The 22,042-nt window shown below is 37.8% G+C and overlaps 1 protein-coding gene across 2 annotated transcripts in view; it reads left to right on the top strand.

Annotated features, from left to right (window-relative positions):
• EPG5 (ectopic P-granules 5 autophagy tethering factor) overlaps positions 1 to 22,042 on the top strand; it is an 81,644-nt gene that overhangs the window by 46,409 nt on the left and 13,193 nt on the right. For both annotated transcript variants that reach the window (XM_016225043.2, XM_016225042.2), the window contains exons 25-35: positions 1,437 to 1,581; positions 4,980 to 5,151; positions 6,298 to 6,460; positions 9,916 to 10,058; positions 11,265 to 11,421; positions 14,112 to 14,306; positions 15,026 to 15,239; positions 17,203 to 17,351; positions 18,348 to 18,549; positions 19,124 to 19,196; positions 20,252 to 20,352. In XM_016225043.2, the coding sequence (XP_016080529.2) occupies positions 1,437 to 1,581; positions 4,980 to 5,151; positions 6,298 to 6,460; positions 9,916 to 10,058; positions 11,265 to 11,421; positions 14,112 to 14,306; positions 15,026 to 15,239; positions 17,203 to 17,351; positions 18,348 to 18,549; positions 19,124 to 19,196; positions 20,252 to 20,352 (1,714 nt within the window). The remainder of the gene's footprint in view (positions 1 to 1,436; positions 1,582 to 4,979; positions 5,152 to 6,297; positions 6,461 to 9,915; positions 10,059 to 11,264; positions 11,422 to 14,111; positions 14,307 to 15,025; positions 15,240 to 17,202; positions 17,352 to 18,347; positions 18,550 to 19,123; positions 19,197 to 20,251; positions 20,353 to 22,042) is intronic.

Raw genomic sequence — 22,042 nt, 5'->3', positions numbered from 1 at the left:
ACTCCACTTAAAGGAGAAGTAGTGCCTTGAACAGTTGGGTGCATCTAGGACCCAGTCTTGTGATCAGGATGACTTTGGAGTTCCTTCTGTGAGTCTGGTATGCCCTATGCCATGGTTAGTTTGGAAATAATGATTTGGGACTTCATGGCAATGTGCTAATATGAAGCCAGGGACATTTTTAGGTTCAGAGGAATCCTTTAGAACACTTTAAAAAAAGAAAATCATGGTGCACAAAACTGAAGTCTGTAACTGATCACCTGCTATTACTATTTGAAGTAGTTTTTAGTGTTCATTGGTGGTTGGCTCTTTCTCATTAAAGTGAGTCACCATTCTAACATATAGTGATCACCCAAGTGAAGTATGCAGTCAAAATATGCAAGACAGCTCAAAGGATTGTGGGAAGAAAATACCAGAAGTCCTGTTTCTTCTCATTTTATTTACTTATTTATTTCACCTTTTACCATGAAAAAATTCAGTCATGCAGAAAATAGAATAGTATAATGGACATGCCCTTTCTCCCCTCCCTCCCATGTACCGTGTGTCCAGTTTCATCCGTAGTTCTCCCACACCCTCCACCATATTATCTGGGAGCTAACCCTGGAGAGCATTTGGGACGTTAAAAGGTGAGGATTGAGAGCGTGCATGCGCCTGCCCTGTTTGCAGGCACTTCCTTTGTCCCTGAATCCCTTTTGATGATGAGAGAGAAAAAGACGATTAAAAAAGAACATCACCCAATAGCGTCTACATCTGAAGAACAGTAATAGGCTATTAAAATCAAACATTTAGTGAGTGTTTCAGTTTCTTATTGCCTCATCAATGTCATAAAAATTTTGTTTATTTATTTTTACAGCTTGTTTGAATCAGGATCTGCATTTTGTGATTGGTTCATGGCTTTTATAAGCCCATTTCATTTGAAGGTTCTCCCCATAGTCCTTTTCCCCCCTTGCAATTTTTTGTTGAAGAAACTGGGTAGTTTGTCCATAGTTTCCCCACAGTCTAGATTTTGCTTACTGTGTGGTGAACTTTAATATGCTTTTCTATTGCCTAAATTTCCTATAAATTGTTAATGGGACGTAAAGTTTGATCTAATCCAGATTTAATTATTTTCACTATATTTATTTTTATCTCTGTAAAATTTCTGTTATTTACCTGTGTCTTCTAATTTCTTAGCTCAGTAATATATGTGTATAATTTATAACTATACACTTAGTGGGGCTGTTAAAATTATTTTTTCTGATCATGGTACTTATCAAAAAAGTTTTGAGATTCTTGCTAAGATTGTTAGAGTATCAATTTTAAATGCGATTCATCCTAATGCCGGAGAACTTGGAATGGACCACTTTGTGTTCAAACTTCCTGGTTCACTTTATAGTTAAACGTATGGATTTATATGTGAATATATCTGTGAAAGTTAAAGTCCTGTGGTTTCATTCTAGGATCTGTGGATGGAATATTTGAACATGGAACGCATACATTACGAGTTTCAGGAAACTGTTGGTCTGTGGACTCAGACCAAAGTTGAGTCCCATTCCACATCCTGCACTTTGTCAGTTCAGCTAGACTTCACTGATCCTTTTCTGGGTGAGTCATATGAGCATCAGCCCCTCTGAATGAATGAATGAATGAATGAATGAGTGACTGACTCAGAGCCATTGAAGGTTAAGGTGTACACAGTGTATTCCTTCAGTAAGAATTGCTTTTTTAGGAGTTCATAGTTAACTTGTCTACCACTTAGTATTAGGTTAGGCTATGAGTAAAAGAAAATTCCAAAATAGTAATGGCTTAAATAAGATAGAGATTTAATTTAATTTTTCTCATGTAAAAGGAGTCTGGAAGCAGGCATTTCAGAGCAGTAGCTTCATTACCTACAAGCCTTCAAGGACCCCTGCTCCTTCTATCCGGTTGCCCCAGTGTTTTCACATATGACATCTACTTATGGTCCAAGGTCGCTTAAGATTATGGTCACATTCACAGTTCACTCAGCAGGAAGAAAAATCTTTTAAGAACCTGCTTACAGACTATCCAGTTACATTGCATTGGCCCAAACTGAGACATATGGTTTTACCTGAGACTGGAAAGTGATTAAGTATGTTTGTGGTTCATTTTCTCTTTGATGCTTTGAAAAGACATTTTAATTCACATCAGTGTGTAAAGTGCAGCTTTAAATTTTATTAATTTGGATTTGCAGTTTTAAAATTCAGAAGTCTTTTCTTTTATAAACTTTTTCTCTGTGTCTGGAACTTTTACCATACAATACACATGGATCATGTTCCCAAAGTGTCTAAGTTTAAGTTGGTTGTTTCTCACAGTGCATTTTTCTAGAGAAACAATTTTATAACTTACCTGCTAGTTTTCTATGCTAGGTCACAAAAACTCAGTCTGGAAAGTTGATGATGTATCTTATAACAAAAATAACATAAAGCAATATTTGGGGTTATTTACTGATTTTAATTACTGAATATATGTTTAAAATGTAGGACATACAACAAAATTGTAAATTTAATTAATTGAACAAAATATAATAATATATAATGTCGTAGAGCACTGAAGTGATTCAGAGAAAGGTAAAAATATCTTCCTGTTCCAGCTCTGCCACTAACCATCTAATTAGCTGTGTGATCAGAGAAAAAGAGGAACCTCTCTTGGCTTTAGTCCACTCATCTGTAAAATGAAGGTGCTGGACAGTCTCATCTGAGGCTTTAAAATTTTTCCCTCCAACATCTTTCTCCCCACTTTTTCCTCCTGAAGTAGTAATAGTTTTTTCCCTCCAATCATAAAAGTTATATGTGTTCATTGAAAAACAATTAAACAATATGGAGAAGTCTATAGAGGAAGGTGTAAAAGTTGCCCTCAACCCAGCCGTATCGAGTCTCATTTTCTATTCCTGAAAGTTTGTTAAATAAGAAGAAGAAATATGTTTGTAAATCTGGAAGCTGGTGAATACTTCTCTGTTCATGTCCTCCCATCTGTAGTGCTTTCACATTGCCTTAACACTGCCCTAGAAGGCTGATTTGTCTCTCTGCAGTAAAACTAGTAATTTATTAAGCCTTTAGCTTGTTCCAGACTCTGTCCCAGTACTTCATATGAATTGATTTAGCCCTCCCAACAACCCTGTGAGTTTCATCCTCGTTGAGCAGATAATGGCCCTGGGAGGCAAAGGGGTTAGGTAGCTTGCCTGAGTCACAAAGCTGGTAAGTGGTAGAGCCATCTTGCTCCCGGGACCCTGTTCTTCATCACTTACTATCCTGTCTCTTGTTTCTGGTGATCAATATAGGTTACAGTTCTAAATTAAATTAAGTCCTAGATTTTAAAATAATAAGCTTTAAGTTTTTTGCAGATAATAGCAGGTTAAATGATGATTACATCAAATGATGGAACTTGTGGTTGTGATGGTAGAATTAATTTTAGCAGTACTTCACAGCTTATTACACACTGTGACACCAGCTTCTTTTTCTTGAATTAAATTTGTTTTGTTGGCTTCATAATTTTTTTTGGTCCGGAGTGGTGACTATAGTTAAAAATGTTCTGAATTTTTTTCCTGTCTTTTATTTTACATTTAAAATATCCTTGATTTTTTTTTTCTCATGATAAATAATATTGATTTAGAAAAAGAGCCTCCAGTTTTCCTTTAAAATCATGGCCTAAAATGTTGCTTGAAAGAAACCTGAACATAATCAGGAGTCTTATCCAGTGATGAATATCCAGCTTTGTTACATTCTGTGCAGAGTGGTAGTTCTAGTGGAAAAACCCCAGCTATAAGGGATGATCCTGTACTTGACCTGTTTGGAATGTTAAATTCCATCTGTTTGGGGTACAAACAATAGAAGTCTTCTTATGCCAAGTAAAGTGATGGCTATTAAATTTTTTAAAATTTTCCTTAACAAGTATAGAAAATTGAACGCTACATTTGGAATGGAATAAGAAATTCCTTAAGTAGTACCTTAAGTACTTGTTGACTTGACTTATTGACTTGAAACTCCCTTGACCTCTCTTTTCCCTGTTATTTTACTATTGAAAAGAGTCAGGTATGTGGCAGCTTTTCTTCATGCTCTTAGGTTCCCACCTGTGGTGTGGTATGTGTATAGTGCAGTAAAGAGAGAGGGAGGGAAGACAGGATATATTGGACACCTACTGTGTGTTCAGCTCTGTAGTAGATGTAGAAATATAAACATTTAACTTGGACCCACCAGTATGAGATAATGTGTAATCTGGTGCAAAGTTGGATGGTACAGATTTACCTTTATTTTTCTTATGGGACACCTGATTTCTTATTTGGGCTCCATAAATCGTTTATTGAGTGAATGAATAAGTAAATGAATGAATGAATGAATGAATGACTATATGATGACATAAACATAAGTTCTTTGGGAGTTAGTGCCCATGTCTTTATTCATTTTAACTCTACTACTTTCAGCCCTTTTGTCTAAATCTTGTCCTAATTTAAGATTTTTTGCTTAGCTGCATTCCATAATGCTCAATCCTTGTTCTCCCACTCCTATGAAGTTTATCCGGGTGATTGCATTAAAAGTTTAACTGGACTACCTGCCCCATCCCCCTAATCCATTGTCTGGTGGTAGCTACCATCTTTCTCAAGCTTACTTAGAGCTTTTCACTAGATCCCTTTTGTACTAGCATAAGTCCCAACACCTCAGCGCATCATGCAAGGCTATCTAGGGTAATTTAAGATGGTGAGCTTTAACTCTTTAACTATCATTAAGATTTTTTGAGGGTAGGAATTCTATTTCATCACACCTCATGCTCCTGATCTCCCAGTTCCTGGTAGAATATTAGTAGGCTTGTAGGTGCTTCCTCAAAGGTTGTAAGAAATAAAATGATTTTATTTATTTAGGCCTTTATTATGTATTCTGTAGATCTCCAGTATTTTTTATGAAGGTAATAGGCAGGGCTTTGCCCCTAATTAGTACGTTACTACCTAGTAGTGACCATTACTCAGTAAATATGACTTCATTTTCTTTCAGCTAAAAAGAGGGTTTTAAGTAACTTGCGGAAGCACGATGCTCCCCAACCTCCCCTTGTTCTGCACCCAGTGAGGCCTCCTGTGCCAGTTATTTCATCTGCTGTGCTCCTGAGTCAGAAGGACACCACCCAGCTAGTGCGCACAGACCTGAATCTGTTGCAGCAGCAGGCCAGGTAAGACAATGAGACCTCCCGGATTATGCCTCGGCGCTGCTGCCTTGGCAGCCTGTGTGATTTAGCACCTGGAAGAGCATCCTCATTGGCATTCTCGCCATGAGGGTAATTGGATGAGACTGGCCCAGACAGTTACTTTAGTTAACCAAGTTGTGACAAGTCTTTTCATATCCCTTTGAAATTATGTGGTGCTTTCATGGACTATAAATTTTTACTTGTTTCCTGTGGTGGCATTTCTGAGCTTCAGCAGTGCCAGCTAAGTGTTTCTTATGCTTCTCCTGAGGAGACCTTCTGATAATGGAAAGATAGTGTTTAAAGGGTATGAAATGAGGTTTACTTTTGTTTGCCACTGCTTTGTTCTTTCACTCTCCATAGTTTTTTAAAAATCGGCACAGGCATTGACTGAAGCACGGGAAAGCCATTTAGTGTTCTGAGTTCATGGGAGATACAGAATGATCAGCTGTTCAGGGTTTTGATTCTTGTTTGCCATCTTGTGAGAAGGAGCGTGTGTATAGTAGGTTTGTTTTATGAAGTAAAAGAGTCTATTTGGCAAATCCCTTGGGAACTAATCTCTTACTGGCTCTTTTCTCTTATTGGACCTGTTTTGGTCCAGGTATTTATTGTGTGTGCACTCAGCTCATATACATATGCATACATGAACTGGCCTGCATGACAAAGTAATAATAATTACGCTTAGAACAGTATTGACATCCATGTAAACAATTACCTTTCTCCAATTAACTTTCTAGCAATTCAATTTGAGTTGCTAATACCTAAGAAATCAGTGGTACTTACAAGTAAGGTCACCCCTTTAGGATAGTTAAATTAGGATGAAATTCTCATTTGTTCTTGTATATTTAAGGGTCCACTTAAAAAGCATTACTGATATAACACAAATTCTAAATGGAGCTTTATTTATGGCTAAAAAGTTTTCCCACTTTTTCTTCATTTCTTCACTTTCTGGTGAGCATGACTGCCAGGGAGAGGATTTGGGTAAGTCTTGGCGCACACACCTTTGGTCTTCTTGCTATGGGATACTTCTATCTTGCTGTGCTCTAATTCAGGCTGGGGTAACTGGTAGCCTTTAATCACTTATCATGAAACCTTTTCCAAGACTTTCTTTTACCTCTGGATGATGTTTTTCAGAACGGCTGCTCTTCGGGAATCTCAGCAGGTTGCTCTGGATAGTGAGCTGTTGGACACAATGCCCAAACAGTATGTTAATCGAGAAGAACAGATCACACTACATTTGGAGTGTAGAGGCAGTAGTGGTAAGAAATGCCAAGGAGCAGCAGTTATAACAGTTCAGGTAAGATTGCTTAAATTATTTTGAAAATTCAGGGAATTTTATTTGAGTCCCTAATAATTGGCATATCATTGAGAAAAACTGAAAGAAGTATATAGCAGGTGATCCATGTCTCAAAGCATATAACAGTTTTTAGGGGAAAGAAGACACACACAGCTAATCACCTGTTCCCATAAGTGCTGATGAGTCCTATAAAACAGATAGAAATCCAAAGAAAAGCAGATCATTGAGAAGATTTTGAGAGAGAAGCCTTAAACTGATCCTTAAAAGATTTTGATAATGATAGTTTGGACTTAGTAAGAAGGAGTGTGAAAATGGAGTGGACATGACTTCATCTAGGGGTCAGTGGCTGGCTATATCAAGTTGTTTTAGAAGCGGTGGTAGGAATCCACATTGGGAAGGTTGGAATTCACATTGGAAAGGATGATCACTTGGGAGCTCTGGCTGTGTGCTGCAGACAGTTGGTGGGGGGCACTGAAGACAAACATTGGAAGGACCTGTGGAAAGCAGATCAGCTGGGTGGAGCCTGCCAACAGGCAAATGGAGGGATGTGCAACAATATGATTACAAATTCAACTGCCTCTAGAGTCACCTTCTTGAGTTTGAAAAAATAAAATTAATTTGGATCTGTAACTTCAGAAGGACTTCAAAATGGAAGTTAAGCTTTAGCCAGCATATCATAGCACTTGCTTCATGCCAGGCACTGTCTGAACACTTTACAGATCTTATTTTTATCTTTACCACAACCCTCTAAGAGAGTACTTTTATTATCTGCATTTTCCAGGTGAAGAAATAGAGGCATAGAGAGCCTGTTACACACCTAAGGTGACACAACCAGTGAGTGGCAAAGCCAGGAAGGCCTAGGCAGTCTGGTTAGAACACATGCCCCTTAATCACCATACCTCACTCTGTCCACACCTGAATTCAAGATTCCCTGAGCTGGGAAAGAAATGCTTAGACGGAGGCCTACCTGTTGCCTGACTACATTTGCACAAAAATAGCTCCTATGTTGGTTAGCTTTTAGAAACTGGGGAAGTTTTATTTTACTGACTTTTGGTTGTCTTTCAAAAATTTCGTTTTTTGTGTATGCTCATCTCCATTTTAACAGTTTTAATGTATTCTTTAAAAAATACATATTTTTGTTGATTTTAGAGAGAGAGGAAAGGAGAGGGAGAGAGAAACATCAATGTGAGAGGGAAACATCAGTTGACTGCCTCCTGCATGCCCCCTCCCAAGGATTGATCCTGCAACCTGGGCATGTGCCCTGACTGGGAATCAGTCGGCAACCTTTTAGTGCACGGGATGACACCCAGCCAGCTGAGCCACACTGGCCAGGGCTCTAATGTATTCTTCATCAATCTCCTTGAGTGACTGTTTACTCTAAAATGTCTTCTCAGAAGTAACTTTTATATTTGTATTTTTCATTACCTTTATTTCTGGCAACGTAACATTTGTATGAATCTAAAATTAGGAAATTCAATCCGGAATGTTATCAGTGATTAGAGAATTCATGGATTGGATCACTTTTAAAATCAGCTTCATGGGAAATGATTTTATATTTGAAATATAAATTTTAAAATTAAAATATATAAATGTGTTTTAAAATAATTTTAATGGGTCATTTATGAAGATTTCAAATTATATCATGAAAATATTTTATTGCTTGATAGAATTTTTCTGGGAGGAAACGCCCTGGAAATTTCCAGCCATCTTCAAGTGTTTGAACTATGTATAGCTTGTTTGGGGTACCCAAAAGCCAAATATATTTTATGGGAATTGAGACGTGCTTCTTCTGTGGTTGCCTCTCTAATAATTCAGTGATATTCCCTGAGGAAATGGGGTGATTTATAATAGGGTTTCTTGTGTTGTACTTTCGTATTGTGGGGTTTGTTTGCGGGACCCAGAATTGATTTATTGTCATGTGAAAAATTTGTTCATTCCTAGAAATGGAAGATGGAAAAGACCCACTGAGGGCCTCACATTATTGTGAAAACTTGCTAAAGGACTGGCTATGTCCTACTTTTAAATTTCTTTGTCTACTTAAAATGACTCAAAAGGAGGGGCTTCCACCATGCTGCTTTGTTCTATTGTCTACGACTTCTTGTAATTATGAGCTGGTAGTCATTCAATCTCTCTCAGCCCTGTCTAGGAAGAAAAGACAACTTCCAACAGTGGTGGGAACAATGAACAAAATAAGTAGACTAGGAAATAATGAACATTTGGGGAGACTGTCTGAACTTTCCTACCCTAGTTAATTTTCTTTGCCTCAGCATTAGTTTCTATGACATGGGATGGGGCTTTTAAAGTTTGGGTTATGAAGTGGATTTGGTTTTGTCTCTACATTTCCCAGTCATGTGAACCTCTGTTCTTTCTCTTGTCCTTAGTCGTTCCACTCTCCTTTATCCTCACTATCTTCCTTCCTTCTCTCAGGTTCTCTCTCTCGCTCTCTGTTTGGCTTTTTCTCTCCAGGCCAGCCAAGGGCTCTGGACCTCAAAGACCCAGTCTCATTGTAGTTGGTGACATTGGGCAAAAGAGCTGACTGCACATATTCCTAATCACATTTTAAGCTATTAAACATTGGCCTGTAGCTTCAAAGATTTGAAATTTAATATTTGTATTGATTCAGTAAGTGGTTTAGTGGAAATAAATTTTTTTATCTTTCATTTCTCTAGTAGTAAAAACTAAAGTAATTATTGTTAACATTATATATTCTTGGATAGTCACTTTCCTGGCTTTTGATTCATACTAACAGCCTATTTTTTTTCTTTAAAACAAGAAGTTTTGTAAAGATTTTTACCACAACAGTGTGCATTTTATAGAAGGAAGTTATCATTATGATCATAAAAAATAGGTGTTGGTTGCATTGTCAGAGCTGTGCTGTGTAAAACTGAACAAATGACCATTGCCCTTCAGGAGCTTTTGATTTGGAATTTATGTCCGCTGATAGGGGCATAGAGTCCCAATTAAATAAATTTGTGAATTCAGTGTTCACATTACTCACAGAGAAAGGATGCTTATAATCATTGTAGTGGCGGCTGAAGACTGAGTTTATATGTGCTATTGGGTTGGGAGAACAGAGGGGTTAAGGCTGTGGGGACAGATGATCAACAGAGGAGGGTCTTGGGCTTCAGGAAGGGACTCAGTGGTAGAAGACATTGAGTCATTTTTTATGAAGATTGGGGAGTCAAAACATAAGTGACATAGGACATATCCTACAGAAGACTTTGAACCAGCAATAAACTAATTCAAGTTTGAGTCCATGAAAAAACCTGAGATTCTTGAAAATAGTTGTTTGACAATGTTTTCTCATCCCTGTCAGGTTCAACGAAGAGTTTTGAATTATATTAATTGTAATAATAATCTTTTCATCATATGCCCAGTATATATGTAATAAAATATCTGCTCTAGAAACATGTAGGGGCAAAAAAAAATCTGTTGACCACTTTAATTTTTGTTAGTTTGAAGGTATGCATAAGAATGAAGCAGTGAGCCAACAGCTCCACGGTTTGTGGAAAGATGCGAAGCAGCTGCAAGCAGAAGCCACTAAACCACCACCACTTAGTATTGTGGAGGCTGCTGTGCATGCAGAAAACTTGATTACGTGAGTTTTGAGGGCATTCTACTTTAAAATACTCTTTTGTTATTATCGGTAGTAATCATGCTCCTACACCCCCCCAGACACCCACTAATTAAATTAGCACAGGGATTGGCAAACTGGCCTTTGGATGAAATCTGTCCTGCCGCCTATTTTTTTACATAAAGTTTTATTAGAATACAACCATGCCCATCTATTAATATCTATGGTTTTTATGCTGTAAGAGCAGAATTGAGTTGTTGTAACAGTTTATGGCCTATAAAGCTTAAAATAATTATTACCTGGCCCTTTGTAAAGTAAGTTTGTAGACCCCTGAAATGTGAGATGATACAGCACATTGAAATTCAGTCATGGAGAGAGTTAGTGCTGACGTTTTATATCAGTCACATTTACCAAGGAAGTCATCATTGTCAGCTCAGATTATTGAGCACAGTTTGCAGTGGATTTGCTCAGGGGAATTAGTGCTCTTGAGTATAGTTGCCAACTTGCATTTGGCGATTGCAGTTGTCTTTTGGAGCTCCTGGCTTACTCTCGCCATCCTCTCTTTTCCCCACGCTATCTGGACATAACTTGGGAGAGGGGAGGTTTACCCTGCCTTTTACTTTAAGGTGACTCCACATTCTAGTACCAGCAATGAATCGCCAGGTAGATTGGGATGGTGCTGTGGAGGGGGGCACTGAGTCTTTCTATGGTTTGGATTGGGGGTCTGGGAAGGAGGGAGTAGAGAAGGTGAACAAGAGGTTGATGTTTCTTTTACTAGTAAAGGAACTTAAAAAGTGAGAATTAGAAGAGATTTCTTTATTCTAGGACCTTATTTGATATAAAAATCTTTATCCTCAATCTATGTCACTGTTTTGGATTTTAAAATTTAGAGAAGTCAGGGTTCCTGTTTTTAAAAATATGCATTGTATAAAAATACTGAAGTTAAATAATAAATTATGAATTACATATGAAATGTGAAAAATTTTAATAAGGGTAAGAATGTTATAGCTGATTTTTTTTCCTCCTGGAGGGCATAAAATCATTTTTATGTATTGAAAGTAAGGTGTTGGGTCAAGTTTGAAGATAACCCATGAAATATTTCTAAAGTGACATTTGTATGGGACTCTAAGCACTCTTAAGAATATTGCCTAAGAAATGTAGAGTATCAGAGAAACACTAGTGAGTTTGGATTCTCATACTGTATACCACCTCTTACCTGTTTTCCCACAGTGCCTTAGTGAATACCTACAAGCTGCAGCCTACCCCAGGGGTTCAGAAGGTTGGCATTGGCCTCTTCTTTACTGTTGTGGATTACGTCAGTGATGAGACCCAGCGTCATCCTCCCACAAGGCAGTTCTTTACTTCATGCATTGAGATTTTGGGACAGGTAACGTTAATCTGTGCTGTTAGCCTTTTTCAGGTATAATGAGTCCCTGTAGTATTCTCATTAGATATGTGACTTCAGACTTGTTTTGTAGGTTCAGAGTCTTACCTAAGTCAGAAGCCCCTTTCAATTGTTGGCTTCTCAAGATGTGATTAGAATTGTTGGTATAGAATTTTGCTTCTCATACAAGAAATATTTAATTTTTTATACTTGAAGGCCTCTGGGGAGACATCAGATTCTATCCTATGCTGTTGTTGGTGTTGTTACCAATAACGTCACTGAAACTCTTGATTGTTTATAAAATGCTTTCTGATTCATTATTTTATTTCATCCTCACAGTGACTTTCTATGATTGATATCATTCCCATTTTAAAGATGAGAAAACTGGGCTCTAAAAGATTAGTGACTTGCCTAAAGAATACAGTTGGTGATGCTGGAGCTGAGACCTGGATCCTGGGTTGTCTGTCTCAACATTTGAAGCTCTGCTGCCTCCCAGTTGCTATTCTTGGTCGCCATTTATTTATTTACTTGACTTACTGTTAAAATATGGATTTTAAAAAAATTTTAAATATATCCTTATTGATTTCAGAGAGAGGAAGGGAGAGGGAGAGAGAGAGAAACATCAGTGCTGAGAGAGTCATCATTGATCAGCTGCCTCCTGCAGGCTCCCGACTGGGGATCGAGCCCACAACCCAGCCATGTGCCCTGACTGGGAATCGAACCTCAGTCTCCTGGATCCTAGGTCAATGCTCAACCGCTGAGCCACGCCTGGCTGGGCTAAAATATGGATATTTAACAAGAGCAAAGGCAATGTAGCCATGTAGATTTATGAAATGTGTTGTAATAAAAAAGGCACTTGTTGGAAAATATGTAAACACTGATGAACCAAGTACTCTCACCCAAATTCAACTGATGACTACTTAGATACTTATAAGGACGTGATGCTGAGAAAATATTAAAATAGATTAAAATTTTTTTCCCTGATTATAAAATTGATGTCTGCTTATTATAAGCAATGCAGACAGTGCAGAAAGTATAAAGAAGAAAAATTTTTCAGAATCCTAACTCTATGGAGCTAATTTTTTGGAATCCTAACTACACAGCTAACATTTTGTTGTTTGTCTTATGTATGTGTGTGTATATGTGAAAATGATGTATTATCCCTACATACAGATACATAGATGGATAGGTACATATAACACACTCAAAAACACTAGTGCTATTTTGTAACCTGTTTTTTTTCATTCAGACACATCTTTTCAGATGTTATTCTATGTTAATAAATACAGACCTATAACATGGTATTTATTTTTAATTTATTTTTTAATTTTATTTTTCAATTACAGTTGACATTTAATATTATTTTATATTAGTTTCAGGTGTACAGCATATGGGTTAGACAATTACATAATTTATGAAGTGATCCCCCTGATGATTTAGGTACCCCACCTGGCACCATATATAGTTATTACAATATTATTGACTATATTCCCTATGCTGTACTTTACATCTCCATGACTATTCTGTAACTACCAATTTATACTTCTTAATCCCTTCATTTTTTTCACCCCAACCCCCTCCCATCTGGAAACCCTCAGTTTGTTCCCTATGAGTCTTTTTTTAACAGGGTATTTAATATGTAGTGGCGTAATATAATGAATTGAGACAGTTCCCTCTGAATGGATATTTAGGTAGTTTGTTTGCTTTGCTACCATAGATCTGAGATAAATAATCTTACACATCTTTGTGAATTCGTTGGACTTTTTTCTTAGGATAATTTCTTAGAAGTATGATTACTCTGTCAAAGGGACTAGCATTTGATGTATATCGTCACACTGCCCGCCATGGAAGCTCGTGCCTACTTACACTGTCGTTGCAGGGCTTGAATTTATTCTCCATATCATGCCTACAGTAGGAATGATTGTTCTTTCTAAGTCTTGTTAATCTAATAAGGAAAGTGATACTTTGTTAATTACTTTAAGTCATATTTCTTTAAGTATTTGTTAAGTTGCATGACTTTTCATATGTTTTGGCCATTTATGTCTTTTTGGTGATTTTCTGATTATTGTCCTTTGCACATTTTCTGTTGGAGAGTTTCTTGTCTTTTGATTGCTTTTCAAAGAGCAACTCAGACTATTAACCTGCTATCTGGAATTTGTTATAAATTAATTTTTCTACTTTGTCATTTTTCTTTAATTTTATATACTTTTTGCCTTACAGAAGTTAAAATTTTTATCAATTCAAATTTCTCAACCTTGTCCTTTATTATTTCTGTGTTTGATCAGTTTATCAGAGCCTTCGAGACTAAGATTATTTAAATATTCACATATGTTCTAGTACTTTTCAACATTAGAACCAAGTTAAAACAATGTGAAGTTATCCTGATTATACATTAATTACATAAAGTTAGCTTTTTAAAAGTATTAAAATCTATAACCTAGAAGTTTTGTTTTCTTGACAAATGCAGGATCACTTTGGGACTTAGTAATCATGGTAGATACATTGCAGATTTTTAATATTACCTACCTTGGAAGTGATAGGTTTACCTATGCTGATTTTTAGATTTGGTTGTTTTATATTTTCATTTAGAGAAAATTCTATTCACCTTACACATTACCCCTTAAAACTTGGTTGCTTAAATAAAAGCTGGGGAATGGAGAATTGATGACATTTTCCTCTTTTATTCTTTCAAGGTGTTCATCAGTGGTACCAAATCAGAATGTAAAAAAGTACTTGAGACCATTCTGAAGAACAGAAGACTCTGCTCTCTTTTGTCTCCTTTCTTTACTCCCAATGCTGCACCTGCGGAGTTCATACATCTGTATGAGAAAGTGGTGAAGTTTCTTAGTGAGGACAATAGTGACATGATTTTCATGCTGCTGACCAAGGTGAGATGTGATCCAATCCCTACGTTATTGTTGAAATGTAGAAACTATGCTGGCTTCCCGCTCGTAGACATGGAAGTCCCTCTGGAGCGGACTGTAGGCAGACCTTAGGCTCACAGGCCCTTTTCACACTGTACATGGTCTTTAAGCAGCCCAGTGCCACAGCTGCCCTTTTGGGGTGTCGGTCGTGTTGTGCGGGACAGCCTACCTTTACTCTAAAGAAGTCCGAGCTCCCAAACCCTCCTCAGCAGCAGTTTGGGGTTGATCCTCACCATAGTCATTTGGTGCGGACTTGTCCTTTTGCATGATCCTGAATTGATGCCTAAATTGTGTTCAATAAATGAGTTGTACTATGTCCAAGTCTCACATTTAGAAAAACCACATCTAAGCATATTGCCTTTATCTTTATTCTAAGTAGAATGTTAATTAACTCAGACCAAGGCGATGAATTTACTTTACAAGTTGGGAATTTTAGAGCCTTAGCTATTTTGTCTTCAGTTGTATTTCTCTGACATCTGTGAGTCATAAAACTTAGTAATTTTTTTAGAGCTTAGGACTGATCTCAATCTGTAATGGGGAGAACATGTATAGTTTGGGAATCTTGGAAGGTGATCTCAGCACTGGGCAATCTTTGACTTTTAAACTAAATTGCACAGACTCTGCTCTACTTCAGTTAATTTTCAAGTGTCAATAAAATTGCTTCTTGTTCTTTTTCTTTTTAGTTCGATCTTAAGCAATGGTTAAACGCCACTAAACCCCCTCTGTCTGATCGTACCAGGCTTCTGGAGTCCATTCATTTGGCACTTACTGCCTGGGGCCTAGAGCCAGATGAAGACATTTTGATGCCATTTAACCTTTTTTGTAAGCACTGGACTTACCTCCTTCTCTACCAGTTCCCTGACCAGTACAGTGACATTCTCAGGCTGCTGATGCAAAGTAAGTGACTGATTAGATTGTGGGGAATAATAGGACACCATTCCATAGGTTGCATCCGAAAATATAAGGATGATACAAGTGTACAGGAGTTTAGAGGGACTGATTTTTACCTCAAGTACTCGATGAGCAGTGCCTCAAAGGTTGCTACCTGTAAAAATGGTCATTTATTGTCCGAAATGTTAGAAAGGGGCCTGATTGGGCAAGGCAGCACTTAGCCTTTGGTGTTGGAGGCCATAGTTGTGCACCCGTCTCTCTCCCTTGACTTTCCAGGTGTCTAGAATGGGGTAGAAGTGAGCTTGATTACTCTGCTGATACAGATTTGGTGAGAAAAGGAAGCTGCTCTTTATGTGACAGTTGATTTCTCTGTAGTTCAAAACAGTGAATACATTTTAGGGATTTTCCCCCCTAATTTTTGCAAATGAACTTTATCTCTATATAATGATAGACTGTATTTGTGTTTGCCAAGGGAAAGGGCAGTATTAAAATTTCCACATTCCCACTGCTTCTGTCCCCCTTCAGTAGTTTCCCATTGGAGTATTGGAGATTAGAGGAGAAATAAAGAATGCAGGCTTTTTTATTTTTAGAATTTCACTACACAGGAATTTTATTTCAAAAATGAGGTAGTATTTACTTTTTCATTCAGACTTTATACTATTTATAGATGTAATGGAAAACTAAATTTTGCTTTATGCCAAATCTTTGTGTTACTTAACAAATTATTTAAGGAGTAAGTTAATGATCTCATGAAGTGGACTACCTGAAGAATACTGAAGTGTGTGGCCTCATTTTCAAATCACTTCAAGCTTCCATTGTTTCCTGCAGAGGGAAGTTGCATGGCAGGTGGAGAATACTGATAGGGAAATGTATTTGTACAATTTTTGATGCATATTTGCATAGCTAATTTTTATTCTAAATTTTCAAAATTTGATCAAGTATATGTTTCCCCCCCAAAACCTTTTTAAGAGACTGTACACTGTTTATGTAGACAAACATAGACTTGCATATAGCAGAAAATTTCTACTTCCCAGGGAAAGTGATTCAATTAAAGGTTTAGGAATAAAGTACCACCCCTGTCAGGCTCCATGACCTCCAGCCTCCTGGTTTCCCATCCCTCCCTGGCCACCATGTCGGTTCCTGGCATTCCATTCTTTGCTCATCTGCTCTCTTCATTTGCCCTGGGTGAGCCTATTGTTTTTTCTTCTCCGTTCTAGATGTGCATGACTTCCACACTTACAGCTTGACTCTTGGCCTCTGCCCTAAGACCCAGACCACGGGCAGCAGTTGGATACAAACCCTTTCCTGTCCCCTGGACTCCTCCTACTCAGTATACTGCAGCTGACCCATCATCCTTCCCCTCAGACCTGCACCTATGAGCCTCTGTTGTTCTGTTTGATCCTCATGCCCTCTCTGGGTGGGAAGGCCCTGAGGGGGTATTATTCCTGTTCTCTGGGATGTGAGCTTTGCAAATAGCAGACTGCTGGTTGGTAGCCCCTACTTTTGCATGCTCTCTGTGTTGCTTTAGGTTTTGCCCATTGTACGAGTGGAGTTTTAGGGCTAAATATGACACATTCTGAAGAAAGCCTAGACTGCTGTTGCATCTGCACCCAATCTCTCCTGTCCTGTCACCATTATTTGTCGCACATTATCCCACCAAGAAAATGCACCTTACACCCAGTTGGGGTCCGATTGGTAGGATTCTCCTCCCAGATTCCAGCTCAGATGGCTCCAGCTGTGCTTACTTACTCCCAGCAGGGTTATCAGTAACAGAGAAAGTCAAGTGTTCAGGTAGATCTTTCAATAGGTTCTCTTTGCTTCGGTCTCTTCACCATAGATCTTTATGAATTGTGTTGGATTTGTATTTAATATTCATTCCTTTGTAAAATTCATGTGTTCTTTGATTCAAGTTGAAAAATTTAATTTGTTAAAGATGCTGACTTGCTGTCCTCTGTCCTTGCCCCATAAGGCTCTGCTGAGCAGCTGCTGAGTCCCGAGTGTTGGAAATCCACTCTGAGAGCCCTGGGCTGCTCTGCCCCAAACTGCCAGCAGGGGGCAGCTTCTGCCGAAAGCACCGTGCTTCAAAGCTCTCCTGATGTTCTCTTGTCAGATAAGCAGGTGTGTAGCTTTTAGTGTGTGATGTTTTTGTCTGTGCATTTCTTATCCATTTCCTTTGCTATTTAAACAATTGGAACACAATTAAAATTTGTATCTAAAAAGCTGTTTATCTTTTTTTTAATTATTATTTTTTTAATTTTTGTTTAAAATATTACAGATGTCCATTTTTCTCCCCAATGACCCATTCTACCCCCTCCCATCCCCCTCCCCAGTGCCTCTCCCCCACCATTGTCTGTGTCCTTGGGTTGTGCATATATGCATGTAAATTCTTTGGTTACTCTCTCCCCCTCCACCCACCCACCCTCCTCCATCCCTCTGACATTGGTCAGTCTGATCTATGCTTCCATGTCATTGAATCTATTCTGTTCATCAGTTTATTAAGTTCATTAGATTCTACATCTAAGCGAGATCATGTGATATTTGTCTTTCTCTGCCTGGCTTAACTTAGCATAATTTTCTCCAGGTCCATCCATACTGTCCCAAAGGGTATGAGATCCTTCTTTACAGCTGCGTAGTATTCCATGGTGTATATGTCCCACAGATTTTCTATCCACTCATCTACTGATGGTTTGTGCATTATCTTTAAGAGCCCTCACCTTTTCTTTGTCAGTTACTTGCTTCCCCCATTCCCTCTTTGTCTGGATCACCTTTCTCTCACACTGTAGTGTGATTCTTGCCCATCTGTTCAAGAGTAGCCCAGGCCTACCCCCTCCCCACCTTACCCCACCTACTTCTTAACCTTGTACCACTGGCTCCTTCAGCCAGGGTTTCAGGCAATGTCCCACAGAGCTCTCAGTTTCATACATTTTTATGATCTGGCTCCACCTGGAAATTTATTTGTAAGAATGGTTCCTCTACTTTAGAAAAAGTTTGAAATATGATTTACTTTTCCTGTGATATATAACTTTGCAAAGTCAAAGCCTTCTATCACAGCCTACTGTAATACTCTGCTGCAAGTAGACATCCAGTGAACAGCTTGTAACCATTCTCTTCCAGGTAATGGAGACTATACAGTGGCTCTCAAACTTTTTTTATAAGCTTCGGCTATCCACATTGGACTTTAAAAGTTTTGGGTTGTTCTCAAAATGGAGTCCTTACATGGGTGATATGAAGACATTCTTGGGCTATCTTGTGAAAAGGCTGCTTGACTCAGAAATGGCTTGCTTGGCCCAAGGCCCATCTGCTAGCAGCAAAACAGGTAATATGTTTGAGTGCAATATGGAGGTGGGTGGTTTGACTTTCCATTAGAAGAGACTTGAATAGACACATTAAGAGATTTGGATCTTTTGATAAAACTATCTGAGCGTCAAGCAGAGGAAATGGGAAAAATATAGCTTAGGTGTGAACCCATATGTGTGTCATACCTTTATTCACTTAGACAGTAGGCACTTGCTTCAGCTTGTCTCTGCCTCTCCTTTGTAGGGCGGGGTACAAAGAGATAGAGTTCAATCTCCAACTCTTTTTTCCTATTAGTTATCTTGCTAAGAAAAGGGTCCTGAATATTTAAGCATTTATCTTTGAAAAATGTATTGTTATAAAATTATCTATGACATTTTGTAATAAAAATTCAATTCAGGGAATTCCACTATAGCAAATGAAAACATACTTAGGTACATTAAACATTTTGTTTAATGTACAAACAAACATAAGTTTATATCAACATAAGTTTATGAGTATACAGATAATAAGTAGATTCTTTTATATAATGTTGTTAATGATATTGACACAGGGTACCCTTGTTTCTTGTGTCTAAAAATTTTTCTTTGTTTTAGTGCTGCGATCCCTGCATTCAGTGATCATCCAGCTCTTTAAGCCATGGATCCTGGTTTTACAGGACAATGAAAGGTACATTGTTTTTCAGATATTCAAGTTCCCTTGAAATTTATAGACTTAAGGTTCTGATGGTGTTTCACAGATTTTTTTAAGTTAAGGCCATATTTAAATTTAGAAAATGCTTCTTTATGAAAGAAACTTAGGACATTTTCTTTTGTGGAGTTGTTAGTCTAGTTGATTAGAGCTATTATCTTGATATTAATTTTGAAGCAAAACTGTACACTCGGTTTCTGTTTTCCATGGTAAAGAAGTTGAGTGAATTTTGGTACTTAATTTCAAAAAAACAGATGATGCTCTCATTAATTAGGTTTAGATAACATAACACTAAAAAGATGAGACTAAATGTTATTTAATACCTTGAAGGAAATAGAAAAGAGCCTGGATCTTTGCTTCAGGATTTTGTAGTGACTATTTGCTGACCATAATGCAGGCTGCCTGTTTATTTCCAGGAAGAATTAATGGAATTTATTTTAATATTAAACTTTCTGGACCAGGTTCAGAAAATAAAATTTTCATATGAAGAGTTTTTTGTTTGGTTATTTCCCATCCATTTATTTTGGGGCATCTTTTTGTTACATGAAACTTTCTTCCCACCGCCTCTCTTCCCTTCTCCTCTCCTTCTTTCTTTTCCTTCCCTTCCTTTTTCCCCCCTTCCTTTCTTCCCACCGCCTCTCTTCCCCTCTCCTCTCCTTCTTTCTTTTCCTTCCCTTCCTTTTCCCCCGACAGTGTATTTCTAAGGCATTTGAAATTTAACCAAGATGTGCAAAGGATTAGCAAGGGTATAAATTGGATATAAAACCTTGTTAATTTTAATTGGATATAAAACACACTTCTGAAACTTAATTATGTTGGAATAAAGGTTAAGAAGGAAAGTATATAAAACTATGTGGTTGAAAATTACAAGCTATAATTCACCTCCAGGAATTTACAGCCTTGGAAGTGACCTAAATGTGTTTTAGGGCTACATAACTGTTTTCTGTGACTTGGGCAAGGCCCTAGGCTCTGGGACCTGGAGTAGTGTAATCATGGTATTTCATTTCTAAGCGCATTTCATTGATCTAAAACAGCCAACGACATTACCCCTGGCTAGAGAGTGATACTGTGGTGGCCTCAAGCATCGTGCAGCTGTTCACTGACTGCATCGGCTCATTGCACGAGGGTTTCAAAGGTAGGACGATGTTATATCTCTGATTGGTTTTCACTTTGTCCCTAAATCATTCAGTTAATCTTTTTGCCCCTGCTTTCCTACTTTATTTAATTTTGTTTTAATTAGTAGGCAGTCTTCTTTAACCAAAGGAAATCACTCATACAGTATTTTGTGTAAAGTTTGTAACCTCTTGTCTTGTTTGTGAGTATCTCAGTTTCAACAGTTACGGAAAATACGCAGTCTTTCTCTTTCAAATATTGTCAGTCCCCCTTGTTAACCTCATTCTGTCTTCTATGACTTTGACTTCTTTTTCATGGTTTTTTGTTTTTGTATTTCATTTTGGGCAAATGTTTCTTTTCCAATTTTCTTAGTGTCTCTAACTATAGCTATATCTAATCAACTTTTAAAAATATGTATTGAATTTCTCATTTCAATTTCTAGAAATTTTATTTATTTTTCAAATCCACCCGGATTTCTTTCGTTTAAAATTCCAGTTTTTACTTCTTTAAAATGTTTAAACATGCTTCTTTCCTTTATGATCTGCTTGCAACAATTGCATTATCTGAAATTCCCTTTGTGGGGCGGCTTATGCTGCTGTTGGATGTGCCTTTGGATTCTTTATTCTTAGAGGCTTGTTTTCTGTGTATTTTGTAATTTTGTATCCTAAGCCCACCTTTAGAGAGACTATCTAGGGAGATTCTGTAAGGACTAGGATGAGGGTGCAGGCCTCCAGAGAAAGTCTGCATTTGTTGCCAATTGTAATTATGTAATTTCTTGGTTTGGGGTTTCTCACATCACACACTTATGAAATCTAAGTCCAAACTAAACTTGCAGGCAGTCCTCAGTTATCACAGTAAGGCTAAGGTAGAGAAGGTGCCCTGCCCCCGGTCTATCCTTTCAAATGAGAGTCTGTTCCTCAGAAGATCTTGCCTTCTGTCTCCTTGTGCTGTTAAAACCCAGCATAAGCAAACAGTCCCAGGGCAGTTGTGGCTTCAGTATCAGTTTACTACTCTGGTTTCCTAGTCTCTCTTTGCTTTGGCTCCTGGTGTTTTCTTCCACTGAGTGTACTATGCATTTTCAAAGATGTTAATATTTTACTTAGTGTATGGAAATATTTTATATTAGGAGGTTTATGAGGATATTAGGTCCACCCAACTCAGATTCTTGCCATAGTCACCTGTTTTCGTATATCCAGTTTCTGTTCCTGTCTATTTACTAGATTAACTTTCCCAAAATACTATTTATGTCCTATTCTTATTCAGAAACTTTTAAGTGTAATGTTATAGCTCAGCATTCAAATATGTCTGGCCAGTGCCATCTCAACATTGTGTCATGGCTTCTTAATGAAAACATTCTCTCTACTCCAGCCATGCTGCTCTGCCTGTTGTTCCCTAAAACCTTGGACCTTCCCTCTGCCCCTCAGTTGTGAGGTCACAGAACCTATTTGTGTCTGGGCTGGGACCAGCTTACTTTTGTCCTAAGGTATTACCTCCTAAGACATCTTGTACCTATGTATCCATCCTTACCTAAAACAAAACTGTCTTTATCCATATTTAACAATGCTACCCTTCACCCTATCTTAAAAGGTTAAAAACATGCATTAATGTTTCATGCTGTAGAGTTGAGTAAGGACTGGGCATCTAGGACACAGGAATGTTAGGAATGATAAATCAACTGGTACCATGTGTGGATGCTCACTTTTTCCCAAGGT

This window comes from Miniopterus natalensis, chromosome 7 (genome assembly GCF_054644295.1).
Source record: "Miniopterus natalensis isolate mMinNat1 chromosome 7, mMinNat1.hap1, whole genome shotgun sequence".
Lineage (NCBI taxonomy): Eukaryota > Metazoa > Chordata > Mammalia > Chiroptera > Miniopteridae > Miniopterus > Miniopterus natalensis.
The sequence above is the reverse complement of the archived record's forward strand: the minus strand, read 5'-3'. Positions and strand labels throughout refer to the sequence as shown.